This window comes from Tupaia chinensis, unplaced genomic scaffold (assembly GCF_000334495.1).
Source record: "Tupaia chinensis unplaced genomic scaffold, TupChi_1.0 Scaffold000407_1, whole genome shotgun sequence".
Lineage (NCBI taxonomy): Eukaryota > Metazoa > Chordata > Mammalia > Scandentia > Tupaiidae > Tupaia > Tupaia belangeri.
This window is the reverse complement of record NW_006159909.1, coordinates 90,857-107,120: the sequence shown is the minus strand read 5'-3', so window position 1 is coordinate 107,120 and position 16,264 is coordinate 90,857. Positions and strand designations below refer to the sequence as shown.

The 16,264-nt window shown below is 41.9% G+C and overlaps 1 protein-coding gene across 1 annotated transcript in view; it reads right to left on the bottom strand.

The window, feature by feature from the left end:
• Positions 1-2,427: 2,427 nt before the first annotated feature.
• NF1 (neurofibromin 1) overlaps positions 2,428-16,264 on the bottom strand; it is a 64,188-nt gene continuing 50,351 nt past the window's right edge. Inside the window, exon 24 of the mRNA XM_006154373.3 lies at positions 2,428-6,057. Within this exon, the coding sequence (XP_006154435.1) occupies positions 5,915-6,057 (143 nt within the window). The 3' untranslated portion in view covers positions 2,428-5,914. The remainder of the gene's footprint in view (positions 6,058-16,264) is intronic.

The following is a 16,264-nucleotide window of genomic DNA, read 5'->3' as shown; positions in this document are numbered from 1 at the left end:
TGGTTCAAGTCTCAGACCTGGCAGCTTGCTTTCTCACTTTCTCTCTCTCTCACTGTCCCTCTGTGGGTCAAATTAAAAAATAAAGTAATTCTTTTAAAAAATTATAATTCCATATTTCGTTATGAAATTTCCACTTATGACCAGTCACCACTTCTAAAAGTAGACAGTGAGAGATTCAAACCAACAGTTATTATATTGCTGTAGACTGATCCTAATCGTTGGAGAAACATAATGAACTTGGTAAACAGGCTTCTTTCAGACTGGCAGCCAAAAGGAGCTTAGGTGGATCTCTTCAGTATGAAGGCTGACTTTCTTTCCTTTTTTTTTTTTTTTTTTTTTTTTTTTTTTATATTTGGGGGGCGTTGTGCGTCATATAGGGCGTGCACGTTCACCAGAAAGAGAGAGAGAGACAAAGAGACAGCGAGAAATCATCCTCCAGCGGGCTGGCCACGCTGCAATCCCTTCTCCTCCATTCTCCTCTTGGGATCTTGGGCACGCACGCACATGTGCCCGGCGTGAGTTTAAGCCGCTGGGTCCGGGACTCGAACCACGGTCGACTACATGGGAGTCCAGTGACATAGCCATCATGCCATCTGCTGGTCCAAGACTGACTTGCTAAGGAAGACAGGCTGAGCAGACTACCTGAGGCAATTACTTGCCCTTGAGAGCATTTCGATGTGACTGTGTTGGAGTTCTGAGGTTCTAATGTGCGACAAGCAGGCTAAGAAGCTCTGCCGATGGAAATCAGGGGAGCTGGGGTGAACGCAGAGATGGGCCACCACTGGGGGGGCTGCCTCGATGGTGGAGGCAGCAGGCAGGCTCCTTTCTGGAAAAAGAGAAACACTGAGATGTACTGTGCTTCTGGGGTCTCTGCCCTCTTCCCAGCCATCCCCCCCAGAGGGGGAACACACTCATGCCTGAGGGTATCCCAGAAAGTGAAGCCCTGTGCAGGCAAACAATGGGCTCAGGGGCCGATTGAAGAGGTGAGACATGGCCAATGTCTTGGTTTTTTTTCATTTTTTATTTTTTAGAGATTTTTGCTATAGGTGTGTGCACTCGCCAGAGACAGAGACAGAAATCGAGAAATCACCCCCCCAGGAGGATGGCCATGTTGTGATCCCTTTTACTCCATTCTCCTCTCAGAATTTTGGGAACACATGCACACGCGCCCAACATGTTCAGGTCCGGGATTCGAACCACAGTCGACTACATGGGAGTCCAGCGACATAGCCATTATGGCTTCTGCTGATCCCAACGTGGCCAAATGTCAAGGACCTGGTTCTCCAAGAATAGACGGGTGTGTGCCCAGGGGTCACTTTGTCCAAAAGACCAGCCTGGTCTGGACTAAGATGCCTAAGGTCACAGGGAAAAAGCTGCCTGCAGTACTGAGTTTCCAGTTCTCCATTCCAGTGCGCTTTAAACCTGGGCTCCCTGCGAAGTCACCCGAGCAGCTTTAATCGTTCGGTCCCACTCCCCCTACAGTCTCAGGGCCTTAAACCTGGAGAGTTGCCTTTGCCCCAGGGGCTGAGAACCAGAGAACTAACATGGTCTCCAGGGGAGGAAGCCCTGCCTTCCCTGCTGCAGACCAGCACTCGCCTCAGACACGGGAGTGTGGGTCTTGAGGTCTTCTTTAGCCTGTTCAGTGCCAGGCATTGCTCCCCTCCTGAGGACAGCACTGTGCTGCCTACAGGGTCTAGGTTGGGACAGGCGAGGCAGCCCACATAGCGGGGTACACAGGACAGTGAAACGCAGCGGCACAGCCCAGTTTACGCCGTTCACACTTACAGCCTCACAGATTCTGTAGGGGAGAGTCGCAAAGTTGGAGAGAACCGTGGGGTCCCAGTACATGACCTCTCATTGATATTGAGGCCTCCTGGCATGTCTGATCAATTGCTCACTTAAAAGGAAGTTAGTCTAGGGGCCAGCAGGTAGCATGGTGTTTAAGGTGCTGGATTCTCATATGGCTGACCATGGCAGCTTCAAAATCACACCAGGCACATGTGTATGAATGCCAAGAGGAGTGAGTGCCCAAAATCCCAAGAGGAGAATGGAGGATCAGGGATTGTGGCATGGCCAACCCATGCCTAGGGGGTCACTTCTCACTTTTCCTCTCTCTATCTCTCTCTGGGGAGTGCAGGTGCCCTATGGCACCTTTCAAAAAAAAAAAAAGTAAATCTATTCCAGAGAAAATAGTCATCCTGAGTTTGAAAAGCCCTAAAAAATCATCTCACCAAAATTATTTTAGTTTAGCAATACTCTGAATATAGAAAGATCCTTCCCATGAGAGTGAAGGGAGGGAGAAAGAGACCCCATTTTAAAAAGACAGGAAATGGCCTTAATGTTCCAGATGATCAGGCAGGAGCCGGAGAAGGAGAGAACAGAGCTTGATGCACGCGAAGAAATTAAATAACTCCTCACATCTTAGAGCAGATTGAATTTACATTTTACTTAAAAAAAAGGGGGGTGGGGTGGGGAGTACATACACAGAGGGAATGGCGGAGACAATGATCTGAGACGGGTTTCTACGACTTCCCCTACGATGGTCCTTGTGTCTGCTGGGCAGCATTTCTCCTGCTGGCGTTCGATTGCTTAGGACGTTAACAAGGCTGCTGACGAGGGGACTGCCAAAGTTCAGGCCCGGATGGAAAGGAGAGTAAGGTATCCTCTCCAAGGTAAGTTTACAATACACGGCATTTCCTTTAAGCGATGTAATGCAGTCGCAGGAAGAAGTTAACAATGCTAACACAAGAGTAATCAAAGTTGTGTGTGTTATCCATGTACAGCAACTAACTGCTTTACAAAAAAGCAAAATAATACAATATATCATCACATGTATTTACAGTGTAGTAAATATACTTTTCTGTCAAATTTTACACAAACTATTTACAGGTGAATATACTGCATTAAAAAAAATCGTGTGGCTGACACTAAGAGTGAATCATTGTATAAGTCCATTGCATAACATTGGAGAAGACATGCCTCATTATGCCTGGGGGGAAACGTAGAAACAAACCCCCCCAAAAACAAAAGGAAATGGAGATCCCTTCAACCTACCTACCCAGGAGGGTTGCTGGCTGGCACTGTCTCCCCTGCCAGGACATCTGTCCCTGGGGTGCTCACCGTGGGGTCCTCAGGCCTGGCTCAGTAATGGACAGGTGGTGATGGGGGAAAGGCCACGTTCCCCCACAGCTAGTTGACTGTGTCTTAGGGATGACAGTAAGTTCAGGCCCTAGGATGGGAGCACTGGCAAAACAGGTGGATTATGCATGACAAAAACATGACTGAGTTGCTGTTTTCCTCTTTAAAAAGTTAGGAAGAAACAATCTACAAACCCAAAGCAAATGACTGGTAAGGTTCTTTACAGAACTTACATCAAATTATGCAAAATGGGTAACTTGGTGTGAACTTCAGGATTTCTTCTGTAGATCACGGTGTGAGGACTTTAAAAAGTGTTTTGTTTCTCAGGGGAAACACTGGTGAGAGATTTGTCTCATGTTTGTTTTGGTCGCTTGGAAAGTTAGATTTTCCTCGAAAGTCATTTTTCAAACAACATTAAATTTAAGCCTTAGTAAGTTTTCAAATTTCCAGGATGTACTGGTCAAAATTATTTTTATAATCCAAAGAAGGCTCAATTTTAATTTGTACAATGCTCATCATCTCATGAGGTACTTCAAGGGAATTAATTCCTTTCATTACACTACAGGGGAATCTTAAATATTATACTTTGGTAAACTTGTTCATGGTAAGAAAGATGAGCATTTTCGACAGTAGACCTTTGGAAGTTTCTCTGCTTCGATGGGAAAAGTGAAAGAGCGCATCACCCACCGTCATATGTACCAGACCAACAGAGGAAAAACGTGGAACCAAAGCTATTCAAGGCTCACAGTTGCCTGCTGTCCCAGGAGCCCAGCAGCTGTGACACCTACCCCAGAAGCACCGGGTTATGGGAGAGCCAAGAGCGTGCAGCGGCCTGGCATCCTTGGCAATACGTTACTGATCTACTTCTAAACTCGGTTCTAATCTTAGCTTTTTTGCAGTCTTAGTTGCTCTGTTATTATAAACATTTGATTCTACTGAAGCTTCTACAATAGATACAAATGAAAGTTCAGTTAAATGCACCTGTCTTCAATATTTTCCACATTAAAATCACTATTAATACTAAAGTCTTTTTTTTATTTCTCCTTTTATTTTGGCAAATGGTTCTTAACTTTTCCCAGGACTGTAAACAAATTTTAAAAAAAATTAAATTCTTGTTATTTCTGAATATCAAAAGCAATTTTATTTACATTAACATATTACATTGTTACTGTGTGAGTAAATGTGAAATGTGTTATATTATTAAAAATCAGAACACTTAAATGTACCATTATTTATTGAGTTAGCTGTGGAATTTAATTTACTGAAATCCACTAATGAAACAGCACTACAGGAAACTCCCCTGTTTCCTAGGTTTCTTTTTTCCCCTCCCAAAGCCATTATACCTTAACATATATAAAAGGGAACCTGGGAGTAAAGGGATAGTATCTTTTTGTAATAAATATGGTTTAGCTCTAAATTGGAATATCCAGACACGAATATGCTCACTGAAGTCAAATTATTTTGCATACTGCAGGTACCACAACGAAACTGGACCTGCACCACGATGGAAATGCCAACGCCATGGTAATCCATACCGTTCCCGATAGCAGCAACGCAAAGGTCCCCATCATCAGACTAATGCAGGCTGACCAGTCTTTTCACAGTGATTAGATGTAACTCTATCATATAGAAACCAAATGTTTTGCTAAAGAGATTCCTGATTTTTTTTGGAGGGGAGGGAGAAGATCGAAATACATTTAAAATACATTTTATCAAAGAAATTTATGATAATATACACCATACTCTATGTTTCTTGGAAAATTATTTAACAAAATCAAAGTATCACCTACTCTAGAAGTCACGTACCATTTCATTCTGCTATGGAGCGAATGTAATCATCTACAGAAATCACCTTCTGGGAACACACTTCGTTCACTGATTACCCTGCTCTGAATTATTTGAAAGAAGAGGAGGAGGGGAAAAAAGTATAATTACTATACTTAGTATAGTTTTGGCTTATAAAATAACAAAAACGAAAACAAAAGACTAACCTTCGGCATATTTAAAGATGTAAAGATAATTTACTGGAGAAAAAAATAAACTAGTTTGGATGACTGAGTTTGGATAAGGCCTCAGAACCCATAGCTTTAATTCAGTGATGTTAAGATATACGTGGTCACGCTATTTCCCTGTAATTATTGCTAATACTCAAGTGTTAGTATTTCTTAAGAATCCACTACAGAACTTAAGTCCTCCCACTCCCCAGAGTACCTTGCCTGTGGCTTTATGGTGTGAAGTCACTGAGGCTTGACTTCTATGGTTCCTTCAGCTTTGTAACGTAAAAAAAAGTCCACAGCTAAAAGTCAGATTAAACATACTGGGTTATTTCTCCTGAAAACTTCTATCGTGGGAAGTGTGTAAATAAGACGAACACTTTACTTGGTATGACGACGAAGGGGGAAACATAGAAGGCAGAGCTCTGTGCAAATGGCTTTCGCAGCTGGCCAGTAGTAGCGGCTTTCAAGAACTCATCTTCTCTCACAATTGGGATGTTCTCGGTTCAAGTTTCCTGACTTCCCACTTTTTTTTGCAGCTGTTTGGAACACTTCCTTATACCAGATACATGCCAAAAGTAGGAGGAAAAAAATGAAAGAAAAAGCAGCATTAAAATTATGCAATGCTTCCAAGAGTTGATCATCTGGCAACATGGCAGACTGGACGGGGTCATTAGAAACAATGAAGTGCAGCATCACATGTGGGGAGGAGCAAAGCTGGGGAAGGGTCACTAGTGAAGAGCCCACATTAAGTTGGTTTGAAAAAGGAAAGAAAGAAAGCTTCACACGATCTTCTTAATGCTATTACGTTTGAAACTGCCAGTGCTTCTTTGCTTCTGCACTTGGCTTGCGGATCCATGGCGAGTTCGTCCACTGTTACAGTGTCCAGTGGTGGGGGAGAGTTCAACGTTCTCCTTGTCGATTCCTGGACAGAAACAGAGCAGCCAGTTACTCTCTCCCTTTGGATGCTAAGCTCCAGGGACTGAATCTCATTACTTACATATGAGATACAACCTGGCAAGTTGCTTTTGCACATTCCATCTTAACGGTTAATGCTAGAATGTTTATAAAGGCCTTGTCACACAGAAAAACCTCACACGTTGTTAAGCAAAATTTGCAATCACAGCAGAAAAACAATGTAAGAAAATAAGAAAAGGGAAGTTGCAAGAAAAAGCTAGAGGCAGGCAGGTTTGAACTGAAGGAGAGGCTAGCAGCCACCAGGGAGGACTAGCTACAACTCCTTCCTCGATTATACCAGAAGCTTCCAGCAGAGGTCAGCTTCTTGCCACATATCTATACTCACGTTCATAAACAATATACTTTCCACTTGCACAAGGTACTTTCCAGAATATTTGCCATTTCAAAGTTAATGCTTAAAAATAAAAAAAGAAAATCACGGTTCCTGTCCCAAAGAAACTCAAATATTTTTTGAGAAAGTAATATACCCAAAAGGCCATACTGTAGAATCTTGGCTTATTTTCAATTATGGCAAGCCACTACACATTCTGTAACAGATGCCATTTGGGCTAGTGGGTGGTGTGGTAGTTAAGGCACTGGACTCCCACATGGACAACCGTGGTTCAAACTCTGCACCTGGTAGCTTGAAAATCATGCTGGGTGCAGGTGCATACATGTTCAAAATCCTGAGAAGAAAATGGAGGAGGAGGGACTATAGCATGGCCATCTCCTTTGGGAAGTGATTTCTCACTTTCTCTCTCTCACTGTCTCTCTCCAGCAAACACACATGCCCTATAGCAAAAACCTTAAAAAAAAAAAAAAAAAAAGGATGCAATTTATTTCCCTTGTGGAGATAATAAAAGGTGAGATCTATAATGAATTTTATAAATAATCCAAGTAGTAAATTAAGAAAAGGAACCAGAAACAAAAACAAGGTATAATTTACCTAATAAATTAGTAATGATGAAAAACAGTAACACAGCGGTGGCCCTTGGGGAAGTGGTGACTGTAAGAGGGCCTGACTCCAGGGGAGCCTGTAGGTAACTTCCTGGGGTGCTGGTAATACTCTGTGTCTTGATTTGGTTGTCAGATTTTCAAATGTGTTTACTTCTTAAAAGTTCACTACGCTGTAAACTTATGATCTGTGTACTTCCTGTTATATTTCAAGAAAACTTGCCCCCTCCATTAGACGATCATACCACCTCTAGCATAATTACTGGCAGGAGAGCAACCAGCTAGAGAGCATCGTAGACGACCATACCACCTCTAGCATAATTACTTGCAGGAGAGCAACCAGCTAGACAGAATCAGGCAATTTATATCAGATATAAGTACTGACTGATATTTGCTGACACAGAGAGACAACCACGCTTTTTGGAATAGGATACCAGCTTACAAAGGGAAAAAGAAAAAGCTAGGAAAACATCTGCCATAATATATTTACAGGGTTGTAATTTTAGTCAAGTTTTACTTTACTCTTATTTACATCATTTGAATTTTAAAATAATCATTAAATTTGAGACTGGAAAAATGTACATTTTTGGGCAAAAAAAAAAAAAAGGTAGCATTTTAAGTCTAAAAGGATCCATATATTAAGAGAAGTGAACACAGATCTACCCAGCTATTTGCTGCCTCATGAAGAGGACGTGAACTTGGGATGATCTCCCTCTAGAAGCAACATATCCTTCAGTTGGATTCTACCTTGAATTCAATTCAACTACAAGTACATGGCCTGATTTCAACAGGCTCAATGAAGGTTTGCTGTCTTGAACTTATCAAAGGAATACAAGCATTTGTCAGTGTTTTGTTTATGAAAATGTGCACCGGCTAGACATAAGAGTGCAATGTTAAAAATGTCAGCAACACCTCTCTAGGAGCCAGGCAGAGCGTAACCAGCGATGCAAATCTGTTCTATTCTAATCCAACCATAGGCATAGGAAGATTAATGGAAAAAAACCACACCATAATGTTCACAGAACTTTTCTCCAGGTAACAGAATTCCGGACAGTTTTTATTTTCTTCTGGATATTTATTTGCATCTTCCTTCAAAGCTATTTAAAAAAAGAAATAATAAACTTGAAAGGAGGCTGATCAAAATCTCTTGGACGTGCCCTGCATGTCTTGCTGATACATAATTATGCAGGCTCTCTCAACTGCCAGGCCGACTCAGTTGCCCACAAGATAAAATCCGACCCGTGTTTCTGTCATCTTTATTCCTTCGTGCTGAATTCCGTTTCCTGCCAGAACGACTTTCTTCCTCCTTGCTTCGTTAATATTTGCCTATACTATCACAACTGATAAATACATCTTACTCCCTCTAGAGTGAAAACACCTAGAAAGAGAAAGCTCATTTATAATTCATTTCTGTTTTCCTATAAAACCTAATTGATTAAAAAAAATACTGGTTGGGACCAGCTGTTAGCGTAATGGCTATGTCGCTGGACTCCCACGTAGTCGACCGCGGTTCAAGTCCCGGACCCGGTGGCTTAAACTCATGCCGGGCACGTGTGCATGCGTGCCCAAGATCCAGAGGGGAGAATGGAGGAGAAGGGATTGTGGCGTGGCCACCCCCGCTGTGGAATGATTTCTCACTTTCTGTCTCTCTGTCTCTGTCTATCTGGCGAACGAATGCACGCGCCCTATAGCAAAAACCTCTCCAAAAACAGAAAAAAATATATTGGTTGAACTGGATGCTTTCATTTTCAAAGGTGATGGCTAAATCCCCCTAATTCAGAGTCTAAAAGCATGCAACTCTTAATCTCCGGGTTGGGGGGAGGGTATTATATATTTGGTAATAAAGATCCAAAAAATTTTCCCATTTTGGCTTCCTCCATATGAAATGATCACAAACTTGTCTGTGTCTGATCTTTCATTTCCTTAAATTTGCATGTGGCCTAAAAGCTCAAGTCCAGTAGTTCCTTACCCAGGGCTCTCTTATTGTTTTGTTTGTTTGTTTGTTTTCTGGCCATAGTGTGTGCTTATAGAGAGAGACAGAGAGAGACAGTGAGAGGGAAAGTGAGAAATCATCCCCTAGGAAGATGGCCATGCTACAGTCTCTTCTCTAGGGATTGTGGGCACGCACACACACCCCGGTGTGATTTTCAAGCCACCGGGTTTAGGACTTGAGCCATGGTCTACCATGTGAAAGCCAAGTGCCTTAACCACAATGCCACCTGCTAGCCTCTCTGGGGTTATTTCTTTAATATGAAATAAGATTCAGAAGAAATTATGACCTTAAAAAGATAGGAGTTGGGCTAGCCCTGTGACCTACTAGTTATGGGAGCTAAATCCCACATGGAAAACTCAGCAGTTCAAATCCTGACCAGCTGTTTGAAAAGCATGCTGAGAGGGGCTAGCAGGTGGCATACTGGTTAAGATGCTGGACTCCCACGTGGTCGACTGCGATCTGAGTCCTGGGCCTAGCGGATTGAAAATCACGCCAGGCATGTGTACTTGTGTGCCCAAAATCCTGAGAGGAGAGAAGAAGGGATTGTGGCGTGACCATCACTCTTGGGGGTGATTTCTAGCTTTCTGTCTCTGTTGTACGGGAGCCCTGAAGAAAACACCTTCAAAAAAAAAAAAAAAAAAAAAAAGGCAAAGAAAACATGCTGAGGGCATGTGCACGCACGCTTCTGATCTCACCAGGATGGAGAAATGGAGAAGGAATTGCGTTGTGACCGTGCCCCATTAGGGGAGGCTTTTTTCTCCCCCTTTCTCTCCCACCACCAGCCAGCACATGCACAGTCTGCCTGGCAAATTATAAAAAGGACAAGGGCTTAAAATAAATTGGAGCTGACTGTCCGAGAGGACACAAGGCATGGACAACCACTAGAAAGGCCCGGGGCCCTTCCTCGTGTCTGCCTTTGGTTCAGTCTCACTACTGCCAGGCCGCAGTTCACTGCCGGGGGCGGTGGGGGTTACTGCCATTACACTGCACGGGAGCAACGCTGCTGTCTGGGGACAGGAGCCTATCTGGTGCTATTCTTAAGAACTGAAGTTATATAAAATGTAGTCATGTAGACTGAGTCACTAGGGTGACGATTTCTTCAAAGACATGCCAAGAATATTCCACTTTCTGTTTTGTTAAGCAAATAACTGTCAAACCTCAAAATAAAAATTTAAAAGCCTTATTTATCTCCTGTTAAATGTTAAGGGTAAAAAAAAAAAAAAAAGCGGCCTACGAAGTTGTTCACATACTATGATGTCAACTATGTAAAGAAAAGAAACTGGAAAAACTGGAATGCAGCCAAATTACACTGCACGGGAGCAACGCTGCTGTCTGGGGACAGGAGCCTATCTGGTGCTATTCTTAAGAACTGAAGTTATATAAAATGTAGTCATGTAGACTGAGTCACTAGGGTGACGATTTCTTCAAAGACATGCCAAGAATATTCCACTTTCTGTTTTGTTAAGCAAATAACTGTCAAACCTCAAAATAAAAATTTAAAAGCCTTATTTATCTCCTGTTAAATGTTAAGGGTAAAAAAAAAAAAAAAAAGCGGCCTACGAAGTTGTTCACATACTATGATGTCAACTATGTAAAGAAAAGAAACTGGAAAAACTGGAAGGAGCTGCAGCCAAATATTAGTACGCAGTGATTCTCTCTTAAGAGTGGAAGAATTGCAGGCAATGTTATTCTTCTATTTTTCAGAACTTCCCAATAATTTTTCTAATGAGCATGCTAACTAAAAAGTATGGCAGACTTGTCAGGCCTGACACTTGTAACGCTTCAACACTATTTGAGAGGTGGGTGTTCTACTTCTATTCTCAAATTTGATTTTTGTTTCAAATAAATGATTGTTTTTGTATGTGTGTTTTTTTCTACTTAGTCATACAACTCTACAAGTCACACAGGTGAAAGTGGCCTGACTGACTTCAATCACACTTCAGAGCAAAGATGTTTTACTGTAAGGATAAAAGGAGAAACTGATATAAAAGTCCAGTAGTGTCATTAAAAAAATTTAAATAATTCTATTTAGAACAAGATATCTGAACTATAACAAAATATGGCATCTTGAAAAAGCCAAGTTAGCATGAAATACAACGATTCAGTATGTGGTTCTGGCATTTAGGCTTCTGAGCATAATTCTCACTTGTGAGAATTTTGGCAGCATTCTTTCTTCTTAGCCTCTAAAATTAAATCCAGAAATCTTACATGGAGCTGGTGAAAGATTTCATCTTGACATCTTATAGGAAAAACTCTCAGATGATGGGCAAGAGGAGATGGACTCAACCCTGCTGTGCTCTGCGCTCTGTCTTGAGTGAGTGAGAAGGCCTTGGTGGCCCACTCCTGTTCATCAAGCCCCTCTGAAGTATTGTGTTCCGGGCTCTCCTATGCCCCTAAAAGACTGGCTCTCCCCTGTGGCCCTCAGTGGGCACAAAAACAAAAGTCAGTGAGGTGACGGAAACACAGAGGTTACCATCCTCAGCAAACACAGCTAAAATCTCCGTGCTTCTAACTTCCTAGTTTAAATTCCCTTACGGATACGCTGTGGTCAAACATGCAGCCAGTTTACAGACACACAGGGCAGAGGTAGCTGGAAATTTTTTATAGCAGTAGATTAATAGCACTGCTTCAATGAACTGTGGTGGTTCCAGATAAAGTTAAAATCCTACATAAAAGGTATTATTGGTCAAATTTCAGTGAATTGAGTAAGTGGGGAAAATAATGATTAGTTTACCTTATATGGAAAATGTTATCACAAAACACTCCATAGATTTCAAGTGTTTGTTCAGATAGAGATTTTTGCTGAAAGGTGCATGTGCTCACCAGAGATGGAAAGAGAGAAATCACCTTCCAGGTGGATGGCCGTGCTGCAATCCCTTCTCCTCCATTCTCCTCTCGGGATTTTGGGCACACCCACGAACATGCTTGGTATGAGTTTTAAGCCACTGGGTCTGGGACTCCAACTGTGGTCGACTACATGAGAGTCCAGTGACAACCATTATGACATGTGCTAGTCCCTGATTTCCATTTTTTAATAGCTTACTTATTTTTCAATGAGTGAAAGAGAGACACAACACCCCAATAATGTCTTGGCACTGTGATCCAGCCCCCCCTTTAGCTAGTCCTGTGTCAGAGGTGCACGTGTACCTGCCATACTTAGGAAGGTCTCGAGACTCAAACCTCAAACCTCCCCATGTGTGTCACCTTGTAGAGCATCAAGTTTTACCACTAGGCCACCGTTTGGCTTCCTAGGATCTCAAAATTATTTGCACCGAAATTAACTTGTACTAGAATTCCATTTTTCCATGACCTTTTTGACGTTCATTGTACATCTCTCCCCCTACTAGAGCATGAGTTCCTTGAAGGCAGGTATCAAGGTTTATTTTGATAACTAGTGGCACAGCTCCAGCCTGACAAATAATAAAACACTTCATTTTTTTTCTTTAATCACAACAATTTCCCAAACTAGAACCTAGTATTTTCATGAAGTAATAAAAGAATTGAATCCCTTTTAACTCTTGAGAAGTTGAGGGGGAAAGTGATGAACAATTTGTGAAAAACGTTGTAAAACGGAAAGCCTAATAACTCCCATCTGCAACAGCCTACACGGGAGCACTAGTAGGTTCCCTGACTCAGCACTGCTTAATTGATCACATATCCAATGCATGGTAAACCTATCAGACAGCTCTTATTACAGCTACAGGAAGGCAAGCCTGTTGGAAGACCAAGGTTTGAATCTTGGTTGGATCAGAACACTTATTAGGTTCTAGTTTTTTTTTTAGAGATTTTTGCTATAGGGTGCATGCGCTTGCCAGACAGACAGAGAGAGACAGAGAGACAGAAAGCGAGAAATCACCCCCCGGGGGGGATGGTCACGCCGCAATCCCTTCTCCTCCATTCTCCTCTCGGGATCTTGGGCACACACGCACACGCGCCCGGCGTGAGTTTTAAGCCACCGGGTCCAGGACACGAACCGCGGTTGACTATGTGGGAGTCCAGCAACATAGCCATTACGCTAACTGCTGGTTCCCAGGTTCTAGTTCTTAATCTAGCAACTAAGGGTAAGAGCAGACTTGCCTAATTCAAAGGGCTGTTCAAAGACTCAGGAAAGATAATCTACCTAGAGAATTTTTACATATAGGTAAAACAATTACTACAAATGAAGATACTCCTAATACCTGAAATAAAAAAGAGCAAATGATACACTGAAAGGAGGAGTTTTAGGACAAATGCATAGAACTTGCATTTTGTGCTCAATCTGTAAAATGACGGAAGCTGATGTAAATAAACACACAATAATAAACGTAAAGGCCAGGTAATGTTCAGCAGTGACACAACTGGACCCCTGTGAGAAAGGCACTGGGTTTGCATCCTGAGACCTCACCCAAGCATGCAGGTGGGCGTACACGTGCCGGTGACCCAGGCCAGCTGAACTGCAGGTAGGTCATGGCAGGAAGAGTCTGTTGGAGGTGCATGCCTCTCTCTCTCGTGGAAGAAACGAAAATATGTATGTGTGTGTATGTGTATATAAAAAAAATAGAAAATAAATCTTAGGAAAAAGGCAACTATATGGGGCTGGCCCCATGGCTTAGTAGTTAAGGGGGCCAGATCCAGCATGACTGACTGGTTTGAATACTGGCACCAGCAGCCTGAAAAACGCGCTGGACACATACGTGTGTGCCTCAAATCCCAACAGGATGGAGAAATGGAGGAGAAGAAATTGTGGCCTGACCACATCACGGCAGGGAGTGCTTCCTCCCTCTCCCTCAGGAGAGCGCGTGTACTCAGACAACTGGGGGAAAAAAGAAGGAAGGAAGAGGTAATTATAAGTTGTCCTTATGCTATGTATTAACTATGTATTTTTCAGTGTTTGCATTTTGGGCTAGTATACACAAATTTTTATTTTAGAGGTTTTTACCTTTGGGCACGTGTGCTCACTGGAGCGTAAGAGGCAGAGACAGTGAGAGGGAAAGTGAGAAATCACCCCCCAAGGTGGATGGCCATGCCCAATCCCTTCTCCTCCATTGTCTTCCCAGGATCTTAGGCACACACACACACACACACACACACACGCGTGCGCGCGTGCATGCGCATGACTGGCGTGATTTTCAAGCCACTGGGTCCTGGATTCAAACCACAGTCAGCCATGTGGGAGTCCAATGATGTAACTGCTATGCCATCTACTGGCCCCTAGTATACAAAATATTAACTGTAAGAAAGAAAAATAAATTTAGAGGACTTTCTCCAATTGCTAACACTTATTTTCTGCTTAGGTCTAATCTTTATAACAATTACAGAAGAATAAAAGAAAAAAAGCAATTCTTTTAAAGAAAGAAAAGCAATCTTTTTACAAATTAGACACAGATGTGCACAGATTTTCTTCTTAGTCCTTAGAGCTAATAATAACCATATTCCTTTTTATAAAACAAAGGTGAAAGAACAGACAGCTAGCCTTTATTTCTAAGGAAACACTGGGATTGACTTTATAATTTTGGGGAAAATATCTTTTTTTAACCAAAATAATCCTCCTCAAATTACACATCCTCCTCTGTTAACTCGCCTTTGAGCTTCTTGCTACCCTGCCTGTGTTACTCCGTGGCTGGGATGGCATTTTCAATGCTCATGGAGGACAGAAGCAGTTTCTTCTCTGAGCCATGACACACACTGGCCTGGCAGCTTCCTAAGCACCCAACCTGTTGAGTGGTGACTTTACAAAGTCTTCAGGTGTCTATGCCACACTAAGCTTACAGGAATTGGTGAATGAAGTCTCATGCCATGTGCCCAGGGCGAGTGCAGGTTAAGCAGTATCTCGTGCAAAGATGATGAAAATAAAGAGTACCTTGATGAGGAAACAGCTGCATGAAAACTGCTGATTTAGAGCAAGGCAGAGAAGCTTCACAGACAGAATGGAAGAAAAAACAAAAGTAAGTGATATCTATGAGATTTTTAAAAAGCGTGAAATATGATTAGACACTGGATAATTATTACATTCCCTGGTTTGTAGAAGAAATCTGATTTTAATTATTAAACTCTGACCATTACTTTCCTAAATATTACAATCTGTTTACAGAAATCTACTATTTTATAGATAGATGTGTTTTCACTATCTTTATTAGAATTAAGAGTTTTAGTCTAAATCAAGAATTCAAGAATGTGATAAAATAGGCAGAAATTATAGCAATTGCTCTATTTAAAATTTTCTTAGGGAGCTGGCAGGTGGCATGGTGGCTAAGGTGCTGGACTCCCACACGGCCAACAGCAGTTTGAGTCCTGGACCCCACGGCTTGCTTTCTCACTTTCCCTTTCTTTTTCTCTCTGGTCAAATTAAACAATAATAATACTAATAAATAAAATTAAATAAATAACTATTTTTAAAAAACAGTCAAAAATTATTTTTTTCCTTAACTACAGTATAATAACAAAGAGAAGAAAAACAAATAAAGAAAATATCAAACAAAGGATTGGTGATACCATAAGCATCTAAAACACCAAAATCATTTAAAAAATTTTAAGTGGTCTCAAAAAAGAGGTCTTTAAGTTTCTTCTAAGAGGGAGTTATTTCAAACCTACTCAACATCTTAGGAGTCTGACTGACTCAGAGCTAAGTCCTAGTTTAGAGAAACGGTTTGGATGAAATGCCTGTCTACGCACACAGCTGTCGGCACTACTGGTTTCGGAATGCTTATGACTCCTGCCTAATCCACCCAACTTCCCAAGAGGGAGGTCTGCACTACAGAAGCAAAGTGAGAGAAGACAGATGGGTTTGGATAAAGCACCCCCTCCCCCCAAAAAAAAGAATCTAAAATAAAGATCAGTGAGTATGTCTTTGTTGTAAAATGTTCACACTCCATTAAGAACAGTAAAACAGCTGATCAAAAAAAAATGTTGAGAGTATCTTTTTAGTTTAAAAGCATTTAAAAGAGCTCACAGGCTTGTTCTTGTTTAAAAACCTTTTTCTTTTTTAAAGATAGGGTTTCACGGGCCGGATGACGTGAGCAGTAACACAACACTCTGAAGGCTGAGCCACATGGGAAGGCCCGGTTCTGGTGGAGACCTTCCTGAATGCCTGGTATGCACGTGTACAAGATCTGGGTTGGTTGAAGCCGGGGATAGACTGCAGTGAGAAGATCCCATTGGCGGTGCTTGTTTCTCTTTTGTGGAAGAAATAAACATTAATTTAAAGGGAAAAAAGGTCCTTACTATATTGTGGTCCTCTTGTCTCTTTCCC